Source organism: Myotis lucifugus, unplaced genomic scaffold, assembly GCF_000147115.1.
Source record: "Myotis lucifugus unplaced genomic scaffold, Myoluc2.0 scaffold_176, whole genome shotgun sequence".
Lineage (NCBI taxonomy): Eukaryota > Metazoa > Chordata > Mammalia > Chiroptera > Vespertilionidae > Myotis > Myotis lucifugus.
The window spans coordinates 1,366,934-1,379,471 of NW_005871224.1; the positions used below are offsets into that span (position 1 = coordinate 1,366,934).

The following is a 12,538-nucleotide window of genomic DNA, read 5'->3' on the forward strand; positions in this document are numbered from 1 at the left end:
GCATCACCATCCCCATCATCACCACCACCACCACCGCCACCACCTCCATCATCAGTTTACCCGTGGCAAAGAGAACTTAGGTGAACAGAAACAACTGCAATTCAGAGTCTCCAAACAACCTTAAGCTGCCCAGAAATGGCCTGCTTTTAACCAAAGAACTTTTTTTCGTATAGGCATTGCCCATGGACACAGACAATAGGGGGTGAAAGACTGGGGTGGGGCGGGAACCGGGTGGAGGGGGGTAACGGGGTGGGGGGATGGGGACATCTGTAATACTCTCAGCAACAAAGATTTTTTTAAAAAAGAAACCCAAATAAGAGCCCTGAGCTAGCGCACCTGAGGAGCGATGAGTCCCCACAAACAGCAGTGGAGGTGCTGGCTGAGGGACTTTAAATAGCAGCCCTCCTGGGCACGGAAGTCGGAGTCTCCACCAGCCCAGCGGCCTGGCTGCCTGGGTTTCAGGAAGGCATCGTGTGGAAAGGCAGTCCTCCCACGCCCTGTCCTGATGGGCAGCTGTGGAAGAGGGCACCACGCCCCCAAAGTCCTGCCCACCTTGCCAGTGCCATAGGGGAGTCCACCTTGTCAGGAAAAGCAAGGCCCCCAGGGGCTGCCATCGCTGGAAATGCCAAAGGGTCCTCTCAACACGTATATTTTATGATCCAGAAAGTGGTTCAGGAGCCCCAACCGGTTTGGCTCAGTGGATAGAGCATCAGCCTATGGACTGAAGGGTCCCAGGTTCGATTCCGGTCAAGGGCATGTACCTTGGTTGCAGGAACATCCTCAGTAGGGGGTGTGCAGGAGGCAGCTGATCAATGTTTCTCTTTCATTGATGTTTCTATCTCTCTATCCCTGTCCCTTCCTCTCTGTAAAATATCAATAAAATCTATTTTTTTTAAAAAAACACAGAAAGTGGTTCAGGAGACTGCAACAAACGCCTTCTCTTCCTTCTTTCCTTCTCTCTCCTTTCTTTCATCCTTCTTTCCCTCTCTTCCCACTTTCATTCCTTTATTCATTCAACAAATATTCATTGCACACCTACTATATGACAAGTACAACTCTATAGGCAAGAGATTTTTTTAAAGGGTCCAAGCTGGATACCACCCCTGCCTCCTGTACCCAGTCTCTCTCTCTCTCTCTCTCTCTCTCTCTCTCTCTCTCTCTCTCTCACTGTGTGTGTGTCTTCCTCTCCAGCCTTCAAGCTACCGAGTGGGAAAGCATGCTTCAGCTCTACATGAAGTTCCAGGATGCTGTGACACACCCACAACAGTGCCCAGCATACAGAAGGCACCTACCTCATAGCTGCAGGGCTGAGACAATGAGGTCATACAGCAAGCACTTAATAAATGTTGGCTGTTGTCATACACGAGGCTCTGTGCTCAGCACTTCACACGCCCACCGTGTTATACTCATAGCAACTCTGGGCAGTGAGCCCTATTATCATTCCAGGGCTACACATGAGGAAACAGGCCCAGAAGATGAAGTAATTCACCCCACGTGCCAGGGTTGAGGCTGGATTTGAGGCCGGGCAGCAGGGGTCCACTCGTAGCTGGTGGACAGCAACTGGCTCCCAGCTGAGCTTGAATTCCTCTCCCTCTGGTTCCAGCCATGTTGCTGTGGGGTTTGTTTGGTGGCATTGCCAACCGAGGTGCCCCAGCATGTCCTGGCCCAGCAGCAGTGGCCGGTGACCCTCACTAAGCCGATCGCTTGCTCTGTCTTGCTGGAATTTGAATCTTGGGCAAAGTGGGGCAAGAATGGCAGGATGGTGGTGCTCTGATTAGCTCTCACTTCCTGGCCCGTTCAAGCTGCCAGAGGCTTCCCCTCCAGCCTTCCCCTTGAGTCTGTGGCTCTCCAGTAAATTTCATCTTGTCTTACGTTTTTTAGCCAGAATTGGATGCTGTCGGTTGCCACCGAGGGTCCCCATTGAACCACTCTGCCTCTCACTTGACTGGCGCAGGATCGATGCCCCTTTAAGGCTGCTTGGCAGGAGCAGACGCAGAGCTCCCCTCTCCCATTGGACAGGGCCAGATGGGGACCCAGAGCCCAGTACTTACGTGCCATCGACCTTCTCCATGCCATGGAAGAAGCTGATGCAGTCGGATGTGTTCCTCAGGTTAAAACACTTTTCGTCAATAAACTGGGCTGAGCTTTTATCCTCAAGGTCCCTCTCCACGGCATGCTGAGCGTCTCGGTTATCCCTGGGGGGGAGGGGAGGGGGGGGGGTCAAGGATTTATCCCTGGACTGTGGCCTTATCCGGAGTCCCTCGCCCGAGGTCTCATGGGAGGTCGGTGCTGAGCCACTGCTGAAAGCCAAGTCTCTGGACTCCCAGGAGGGTGCTCTGTCCACCCAGCAGCTTCTCAGCCCTCTTTCCACTTCAATGTTCCCACCACATACTCAGGACTTCCCCCCAACCCCTCAACCTCCCCCCAGTCCAAGCAAGCCTGTTGTCATTAGAACAGGGGTGAGCAAACATTTACTGTAAAGGGTCAAATACTAAATATTTAGGCTTTGTCAGTCATATGGTCTCTGTAGAAATGACTCAGCTATGCAGAAGGCAGTCATAGATAATATGTAAGTTATGGGTATGGCTGTGTTCCAATAAAACTTTATTTATAAAAACAAGTGGTGGGCCAGATTTGTCCCTCCAGCTGTAGTTTGCTAACCTGATTGAGAAGATATGAATTCATACTTTGGACAAAGCCCGGTATCGCTTTAAACCATGTGTCTCATCCTATGCCCGGCACAGAGGGAGAAGACATGAATAAGACCCACGTCGCTTACCTTCACGTTGCTCAGAGGTTTGTGTAAATAAACACAGTAAAACTACAGAATAATAAGGGCAACAGTGCAGGTTTGTAAAGGACACACAGTGACACTCAGGAGGACGCCATCAGCTCAGGGTGCGGGGGTAACGAGAGAAGGCTTCCCAGGGAGGTGTCTGGGCTGGGATTTCATAATGACAGGAGCAGACATTCCAGACAGAGTTGGGTGGTGGTGGTGGGGGGGGGGGCGGCGGGAGAATTCCAAGCCGAGGACACCTCGTGTGCAAAAGCAGAGGAGCTAGAGACCTGCAGGTGTTTAGGGACCTAGAAGCAGCTCAGTAAGGTTGTCAGAACCAGGGGCTGGGCAGAGTCCAGGACTGGGTGGAGCCAGGGACTGGCTGGTCAGGGACTGGGCACTCAGGGACTGGCTGGTCAGGGACTGGGCAGAGGTAAGGAGAGGACAGTAGGGAGGGCCCAGGACTTGAGTCTCCAGGGCTGGTATCTTGGCTAAAAAGTTTAGACAGAAAGGCCACTATTTGCCAAACTCTGAACATAGGAGAACCACTTACATGATTCTTGTCATATTCCCAAAGTGTATATACTATTACTTACTTGCTACTTGTCTTTTTATGAAATAACTTTTAGAATATAAATAAATGTATTGTAAAAGGAAAACCTCTATCACAGTCTTTAAAAGGAAAACCAATACATTATTCCATAGGTCACCTCCAAACATAAACATTATGCAAGCACTGACAGAATCCCAGCAGAATCCCATCGTCTCTAGAAGAATCTAGGCCTGGACCTTTTTCTGTTTCTCTCTTGATTGAAAAGAGTAGATTAGTCAGTCAAAGACACCTAAGCGTCCACGGGGACTTTCACCTTGAAGAACTGGAAGATAATAAGGGACCAACTCTGACTAAGCAAGTTGAGGTCCAGACACCAGCTAAAGTGACGGGTGCACATCTTACATTGGTCTCTCTCTTTCCCCTTCTGCATCCTCTCTTTCTCTCCCTTTTTCTCTCTTCCTCTGTCTCTCTATCTCTCTATCTCTTTCTGACATCTTTTTCTCTTTCCCTCATCTTTCTTGCTTTCTCTATGTCTTAAGGCCTCTCTCCCTCTCCCACTCCCTCTCCCCAGTCTGTCCCTGTCTATCTTTTTGCCACTTTCTTTTTCTGCTACCGACACTGGGAGCTGGTGAGGGTTTCAAACAGGCCAGGAGCCCGAAAATGAAATCCTGATGGTGGGCCCCCACAATTGGATACTCAGGGGCAATGTTGGGCAGAAGGAACCACCCTGGAGCCTTCGGAATGGGCAGCGCCATGGAGAAATAGAGCCCCATCTTGTCTAATGAACTGGCAAGTGAAGAAAGACCAGAATGTAGAAAAGAACCTGCCAGAGCATTAGAGGGGCACCTGGGGCCTCAGAATCCCTGGCCAGCTGGTCCAGACTCCTGGCCTCCACTGGTGATGCCCAGGGAAGGATAGGACAGCCCCTGTCTCCCTTCGTGGGCCCGTGACGAAGAGCCCAGCCCATGTCGAGGCTCACCCGGCTGTTGGTCCACCAGGAAAAGCCGGAACTTGGCTCCGGCCCATCAGGAAGAGCCTTCTGCTTTGTTGGAGAGCTGGTGAGCTGAGGACATGATCCTGCCCAGGCGGGGGCCTCGGGCCTCACCCACAAAACCACAAGTCAGCAGCCAGCCCAGGCCTGCCCGTGCCAGGTTGGCTACCCGAGGGGTCAGCGGCAGAGCCTCCCACAGGCGGCCAGCACACGTGGCATTGAAACTCTGGCCAGTTCTGGGTGAATCAGGCTGCCCGGCAGCACGGGTTGCCTCCCTGCAAGATGCCAGGCAGCCTCTGACGAACAGCCGCTCCTCGAGGTCCAATAGCCTCTATCCAGGTGGCCCGACCTCTGGTCCTGCCAAGGGAATGTCCCCTACACCTGCTCTTTCCCTCCCACCTCCTCTGCCTCAGCTGCTTCGTCTGTGTCCCTCCAGCATCTTCGCTCTCTTCCTCTTTCTCTATGTCCCTCTCCATCTGTTCTCTGTCTCGAACGCCCCTCCTGATTTCTCTCTTTGTCTGGCACATCTGTGTCTCTCTGTCCCACTGTCGCCCCCACACACATACACATCTCTGTCCTTTGCTTCATGTCATTCTTTTTTAAAAAAAAATATATATATATTTTATTGATTTTTTACAGAGAGGAAGGGAGAGGGATAGAGAGTTAGAAACATGGATGAGAGAGAAACATTGATCAGCTGCCTCCTGCACACCCCCTACTGGGGATGTGCCCGAAACCAAGGTACATGCCCTTGACCGGAATCAAACCCGGGACCCTTCAGTCCATAGGCCGACGCTCTATCCACTGAGCCAAACTGGTCAGGGTGCTTCATGTCATTCTTGTTCTGTCTCTCTCCCTCTGACATCGGGCCCCCTCTGTGTCACCCAGTGGATGGGACTGTCTTAGTCTGTCTCGGTCTCTCTGGTTCCCCCAATTCTCCCACCTCACCCTTCATTGCCTGGGGTTGCAAAGCAGCCCCTCCACCCCCACCCTAGTCTCAGAATTTCTCTTTCAGGGTCCAGCTCCCCAATTTCAAGTCTGGGCATTTATTTACTCTGCTGGTTCAAACTGTCTCGTTCCCCAAACTTCAGCCCTCCCGTCACCCCAACACCGAGTTCTGTCACAGCCTTATGTCAACAACAAATGGAAAATCATCTCTAGTGCCAGAAATACATAATTGTCAAAATAAGAGCAATACAAATATAATAGAGGTGTTTGCCTGCTCCAACTTTCCTGTTTAAATCCAAGGATTTAAGGTTTTTAAAAAAGTGAATTAATTTATAGACAACATTAGGCAACCAGTGGTCCACGTGGAATGGTCAGAAATCAGGACAGACCGTGTAAGAGACAGAACTTAACCCCACCTCAGCCATTCAATGGGCCTTCACCCACTGCTGTGCCTGCACCTCATTTCCAATCACCCCTCCTCTGGCAGCTCCCTGAATCTGCCCCTGACCATGCCCTCATGTTCTGGGGGTAGCTTTTCAACACCGCCTGGGGTGCTTTTTGTCCTGGGTGATTCTCTCCAATCCCTGTCACCCAGTTCTCACTGCGGTGGAGTTGAGGGGCTGCTGTAGGGGGGCAGCGGGGGGGGGAGGGTTACTGCTGTTCCTGGGGTATAGCAAGCCAGGGCACCAAACCCCCGGAGCCTATCTGCAAGCTGCCTGGCCCCTTAGCATCCCGTCGGGCTGCCCATGTGCCCCCCCCCAGCCGGAAGGGGCGCCCTGGAAAGGTTGCCATCCTGCCCCTTGTCATCTGGGTCTGAAGAAATGGAGAGGAGAAGCTAGCAGAGCAGTGTGCCCTGCGTGAGTTAAAGGCAGGTGCCCCGGTCAAGGGCCAGGCGGAACGGCTGACTTTGGAAGAACTGGGTGCTAAGAGCTTAGCTGTGGGCCCCAAGCCCCGTAAAACTCACGCCTCCCTTTAATTATGGGGGAGCCTCCTGGCTTGTCATGATACCAGTTACACAATCTTCCAAGAACTAAAAGCTGATTTCTTTTGAAGACACATGGCTCAGGCGTCCACCAACTCCCCTCTGGAGATGCCCCGACCCCTCGCCTTGATGCGAATGCCACCCACTCTGCCATCGCCCCAGGTTCAGGGCTCACAGGGGGGAGCCACAGGTAAGGGGGCCACCATGAGGGCAGTTTCTTGTGCTGCGGCCCCATTGCAAACAGGAACCACCAGCGATGTGCTGACTCATGGACATCAATGTGCACATCTCAGTAACACCCTATTGGTAGAATGGAATCAGCTATCGGGGCAGCTTTATACACGGACATTGACAAATGCTCCAAATCAGGATTTTTGTTTTCTTTCCTAGGGAGCTGGTTGTTAAACACCAGTCCACCACTGACCCAAAGAACCACCGAGAGCCAGGGTCCACCTGGCTTGCCCCCCCACAACCTAGGGTGCCCAAACAAGCTCCAAGAGGAGAGAAAGCAGCCCTTACCGCAGCTGGATTTCAATTCGTTGAGCTAGTTTTCTCATCTGTTCTTGGCAGCATTTCAGCAAATCGACCTCCTTTAATGAAAACGTCAGAAACAGCGGCGCCCCTTAGAAACACACAGCAGCCTGGCTCCCAGGCCAGGGACCACCCCTCCCCTCTCATTGCCCACCCTCGACCCCACAAGCTGAAACACAACGGTGGGGCCCATGTCCTGCCTCACCCCACGTGATCCCCAGGCCGGACAGATAAGGGTTGATTGTGGAGCTTCAACGTTCCTCACCCACTTTCTTCTCTTTTCATATACTTCCAGGTTAAAAGGAGACCTAGCACCTACTCGGTGCCAACTACTCAACTATAGATTGTTTGACCATGAAAGTACATAAGGCATACGAAGGGGTACAGTGTGTAATAACACATAGTAGGTGCTCAATAATCGCTAGCTTTTTAAATTATTTTTTACTGGTGTACTGATGATGATGCCCATTTTAGAGATGAAAAGACTGAGGGTCAAATGATCTTTCTCCCTGTTCCTACACTGCAACCTCGGCCCCCACCCTGGCTCTCTGAGCCCTGACTTTGCATGGGCTGACAGGTGGCTTCTGCTCAGAAAGCTCTCTGACTGGCTGGCCCTCCCTCCTCCCTTAGGGGGGACTGGGCTCACCAGGAGGCACCTTACCTGGATAAGGTTTTTCTCCACATTGTCATGGACCAAATCGATCCCGATCCTTTTCTCTCGGTGGTACAGACACTCCAGGGCCACCTGTAGGAAGCAGCGGGAAATCAGGTGTTCTCCCTGTCGGATTGAGATCCTGGCCATGATCTGATTTATCCCCGGGGAAACCTGGATGCTTCATGGAGCCTCATCATTGTGCGTCTGGGTGGGTTTCTGCCTCCTCACCACAGCGGTGAGCTATCATGACTGCAGCGTGTGCAATATTGGTGCATATCTCACAGGTTTGCTATGCAGGCGAATATGACTGTGAATACACAGCTGACCCTTGAACAACACGGGTCCACTTATATGAGGATTTTTTTTCAATAAATACTGTAAATGTGTTTTCTCGCCCTTATGATTTTCTTAGTAACATCTCTTTTCTCTAGCTTACTTTATTGTAACAATACAGTACATTATACATATAACATACAATCTATGGGTTAATTGACTGTTTATGTTATCAGTGAGGCCTCCAATGAACAGCACGCTATCAGTAGTAACATTTTCGGGAAAAGTTTTTGGCTTTTTGGCTGCACGGGCAGCAGTGCCCCTCACCCCATCATTGCCTGGTGGCCAGCTGGATGTGGAGATCGCTAAAAGGGGGGAAGCTTTGCAAAGTGACCAGGGCCAAGACCCAGGCAAGCCTGCCACACAGCAATGGACCTACAACTGTCGCGGGGACGTGAGCAGAGCGGAATGGAAAACGGAACAAGTGGCAGCTCAGGGAGCCCCTGCAATGACACTGAGAAAGAACAGGGAGGGGCCCCTAGCCTGTGATGTCACAAAGAGCAGCCGGGGAGCAGGCAGCGGGGAGCTTGACATCTTGGCGTGGGGGTGCCAAAGCACCTGGGAACTCGGGAAGGCGAGGAATTCATTGATTCCACGAGAATTTCCTGGGCCCCTCCTCTGTGTCCCCCTCAGTCATGGTACCAGGGATACCTCAGTAAGCCAAACAGGTGGCCCCCGCTTAGTGGAGTTCTCACAGAAGGAAGAGAACACACACACGTACAACACATAAATTCAATCATTTCTGACAGTGATAAGAGCGGTGATGAAAACAGGGTGATGGGTGAGTGGGGAGTTAGGGTATCAGGGTGGTCAGGGAGGACTTCTCGGAGGTGACAAACCATGACCTGGATCATGAGAAGCAGCAGCGATGAATGGGGCCAATGCGCCACACATGAGGGGCCTTTGGGAAAACTGATCTTCCCCATAAAAAGGGACAGACCCAGTGGGCACACTGCCCTCCCCCACCTCCCTGCCTCGAATGAGAACATCACAGCGCTCCTTGCAGGCGGGAGCTTGCAAGGTGAGACAGGAAACCTTGCAAGCGGTAGGACAGCAGCACATGCGAAGGGTGGCTGAGCAGAAAGATCAGAGCCTGGCTGCCTTCTGGCATCAAGTGGATGGATGCCTGATGTGTTTCCCTCTAGAATTCTCACTGACAGACAAAGAAACTCCTCTTTGGTCGGGTCACTGTGACCACCTATTTGTTCACATGCAGCCCAAAGCCATCCTTACTGATCTAGGATATGACGGGAGACAGGGAAGCGTCGTGAGTGCCCACATGCAGATATTTATTCAACAGATACTCATTGAGTGCCTACTATGTGCCAACACTGAGCCCGGCTGGGAAGACATTCCAGCCACTGGTCTAGTCAAGCATAGACGCACAGGCACGTGGCAGCTGAGTATGTCTTGAACACACTGGTGACAAAGCAGACAAAATTCCCTGCCCTCACGGCACCTATATTCTAGGGGAGAGACACAGTAAATGAATAAGAGTGAATATTATAGAGTTTGTAAGAGGGTGTTAAGAGCTTTGGAGGACAACAAAGCGGTTATTTTAAGTGTGTCCATCACACACACGCAGGCCCCCATATGCTTGTAATATCTTGATGAAACTCTTTAATTTTGATATAACCTCAAGGAGAAGATGACATTCTATTCAGTGTGAGGAACCCTGATTTGACTGGGATTGTCCTAAATTGGCTAAGATTATATATTTTAAAAATATATTTTTATTGATTTCAGAGAGGAAGGGAGAGGGAGAGAGAGAGAGAGAGAGACATCAATGATGGGAGAGAATCACTGATTGGCTGGCTCTTGCATGCCCCACACTGGGGGTCGTGCCCTGACTGGGAATTGAACCGTGGCCTCCTGGTTCATAGGTCAGCGCTCAACCACTCAGCCACCCCTGCTGGGCTTAGATTATACTTTTTATGTTATAAACAGATTACAGATGATGTTGCAGCACAAACCAACCTGCAAGGTGCCTGTCACGTGATCGCTCAAGGGAAGTGATGGGGCTGCATCTCAGGGGCCACCGCCCCTCTCCCCGCCCCACACTCACCTGCAATGGGCAGTTCACCTCTTCCGCTGCACACTCCAGCCGCTTCCTGACTGCGTCCAAGCCTCGGTTCTCGTTAAGAAGCCTCTCCAGCTCGTAGGTCAGCTCCGACTTCCAGAAACCGATGTCCGACAGCCTCTGGCCCAGGTTCCGGCAGGTCCCCTCCTGCATCTGGTTCGTCAGCTGGTCCTTGTCCTGCATGAGCCGCATGGAGTCACCGGTCAGCCGGCCGGCCCACAGCCGGGAAGCCTCGGCCCCGCGCATCTGCATCTCGTGGGACTTGTCCCAGTCGTGGGAGCTGTAGCGACAGAAGAGCCCTGAGCGCAGGGAGGGCAGGATGGTGGGCGGCTTCTGAACGCCCTGGCATGTGGTTCCCTCCTCCGGGCAGATCTGGATGCTGGAGATCTTGTGGAAGAGGCTGGGCCTCCACGTGTTGAGGTAGCGGTACCCGGGCAGGTAATAGGGCTGGTAACATTCCTGTACCACTGGGGCCTGCACATCCAGGGGATCCGTGAAGCTACAGGTTTTCCGGGGGCCACAGTAACTGGCGTTCTGACTGGTTCCAAAAAACTCCATCATTTCCCATCAGCCCACAAGGGCAAAACTCTGCCCAGGAGAGCCAGGGCCACAGCCAGGAGAACCAGTATCGCCCAGGGACCGGCAGGGCCTCTATGACTCGGCACTGTTGTCATAAAGCCCAGGGGACAGGGCTTTCCCGGGGCCCTTGCTCCCTTTCAGGCCTGGGGGGGCGGAGGGGCATATTGTCCCAATCAAAACCCACAAAATCCACAACGTGAATGTGAGTGTCTCAGTCCGCAGTTGGAGGTGCAAGAAGTGACATTTGTGTGTTTTTCCATAACAGTCGAATCTGCCTTCCCAGACCTGACTCTGCCTGTGGGAGGACATTTGCTGTCGTCTGTGCCAGTGAACGCAGTCAGGCAGGCCAGTTGGGTCAAGGTTACTCGTTTTCCTTCTGTCTTTGTCCCCAAGATGGCACCAACGCAGTACGTCCACTGCAGGGACTAGTCCTCGGCAGCCGGAAGGAACGGGCTCTGGGCACACAAAACAGTCGTAAATCTCAAATGCATTCCCCTGAGGGAAGCAGCGAGGCTCCAAAGGCCACATCCTGTGGGCTCCCCTCGGATGACATTCTGGAGAAGGCAGGTCCACGTGGACAGAAGACGGATCGGTGGTGACCAGGGGCTGGGGCTGGGAGGACAAGGAAATGTGGGGATGGCGAGAGTACCGTTCTACCTATTGATGGTGGTGGGGGTTACACAACGAAATGTATCTGTGAAAACCAGTAGAAAAGGTGAATTTTATGGTACATAAATTATACTTCAATAAACCTGATCTTAATAAGGGGAGGGGCTCTGAGCTCCATGACTCAGCAGAGACCATGTCTAATTGCTTCATCATTAAGTCCCAGCAAACCATTGAATGAATGGGTGGGCATCCAGGATGACAATTTTATCATTCAAGGTAAAAACAATAATACAAGCACTAGCTAAGGGTATAAAGTAAAATCTAGACTTTCTCATTACCGCTAGCTACTTTTAGTCTCCTCAGATATAGCTACCATTCTCAGATTTTTTGTAGCTTTCCAGAAATACTCTATGCATATACAAGCATACATAAATCTATATCTTTTTACATAAAAGATAAATATGCATGCCATTTTCCATACAACCATAACTCTTGGACAGCTCTTCGATCTTTTCCTGTTATAGCTGCACGGTCCTCCATTCCATGGGTTACTATTATGTATTTGACCATTCTCTATGCCCAGGCATTTAACTTCTTTCCTGTCTCTTGCTGTTGCACACATTGCTTCAACAAATGGCCTTCCACGGGCGCGCCTTTAAGCAGGTTAGTGGGGGTCCAGTTTTCACCCAGCGCACCTCTCCCTCTCGCATGCTGGTCTCATGAGTCTGACAGGCACACAAGCGCCCCACCACCAGGATGAGCACATATCCATCGCCCAGGAAGGGGTCTGTGCTCTCCCTGTGCCCCTAGCCCCGGCAACCACGCGAGTCCTCTGTTGCCTCTGCCCCCACAGAATGCCATATCAACGGGATCATGCAGAACGCAGTCCTTTGGACCGGCCTCTCTTCCTTAGCAGGATGCTAAATGCAATCTGTATCCTTCTGCATACATTTCTGGGCAAGTCTGAGCATAACTTCTGGAAGAAGTTACTGGATGGAAGCACATGTATATTTTTTACTTGGAGATATATATTCGTGAAGGTTTCCCCTCTCCTGGAGGCCCCTAGAAATATACTTTATTACTAGATATATTTTTATGTGCATGTATATCGTCCTGAAGGTTTTCCTGTCCTGTTGGCCTGGGGGAGGGGGAGGGTGTGGGGGGAGAGGGAGGGGGAGGAGCAGCCAGGGTTTTCCTTGAACCCTGGCAACGGCTTCCAATTCAGACGCTGAGGGGCATTAGTCAGGGGTGGCTGCTCCTGCCTGTTTGCCTTGGCCACGAGCCCGGGGCATAGGTGTGGGCGGCTCAGACGTGAACACCAAGGCCCCTCGCCTGGCACCAGTTACAGAACTGCTGTGGCAGGGGAGCAGGGTCTTAGAAAATTCCAGAGCCTCGTGAAGTAAGTCCCTTGCTGACCTCCTGTGTGGACAGCTCCAAACAGGCGGGAAGGACCTGTGGCCTCGCTCCCCTGGGCTCCAGGTGGCCTGCTTGACTGATCTGG

General features: G+C 51.9%; 1 protein-coding gene across 1 annotated transcript in view; it reads right to left on the reverse strand.

Annotated features, from left to right (window-relative positions):
* Positions 1 to 10,441, reverse strand: part of TEKT5 (tektin 5) — a 37,903-nt gene extending 27,462 nt beyond the window's left edge. The window contains exons 1-4 of the mRNA XM_006096331.1: positions 9,835 to 10,441; positions 7,443 to 7,526; positions 6,770 to 6,840; positions 2,052 to 2,195 (exon numbers count right to left, since the gene is read on the reverse strand). Coding sequence (XP_006096393.1) covers positions 2,052 to 2,195; positions 6,770 to 6,840; positions 7,443 to 7,526; positions 9,835 to 10,410 — 875 coding nt within the window. The 5' untranslated portion in view covers positions 10,411 to 10,441. The remainder of the gene's footprint in view (positions 1 to 2,051; positions 2,196 to 6,769; positions 6,841 to 7,442; positions 7,527 to 9,834) is intronic.
* Between the last annotated feature and the right edge of the window lie 2,097 nt (positions 10,442 to 12,538).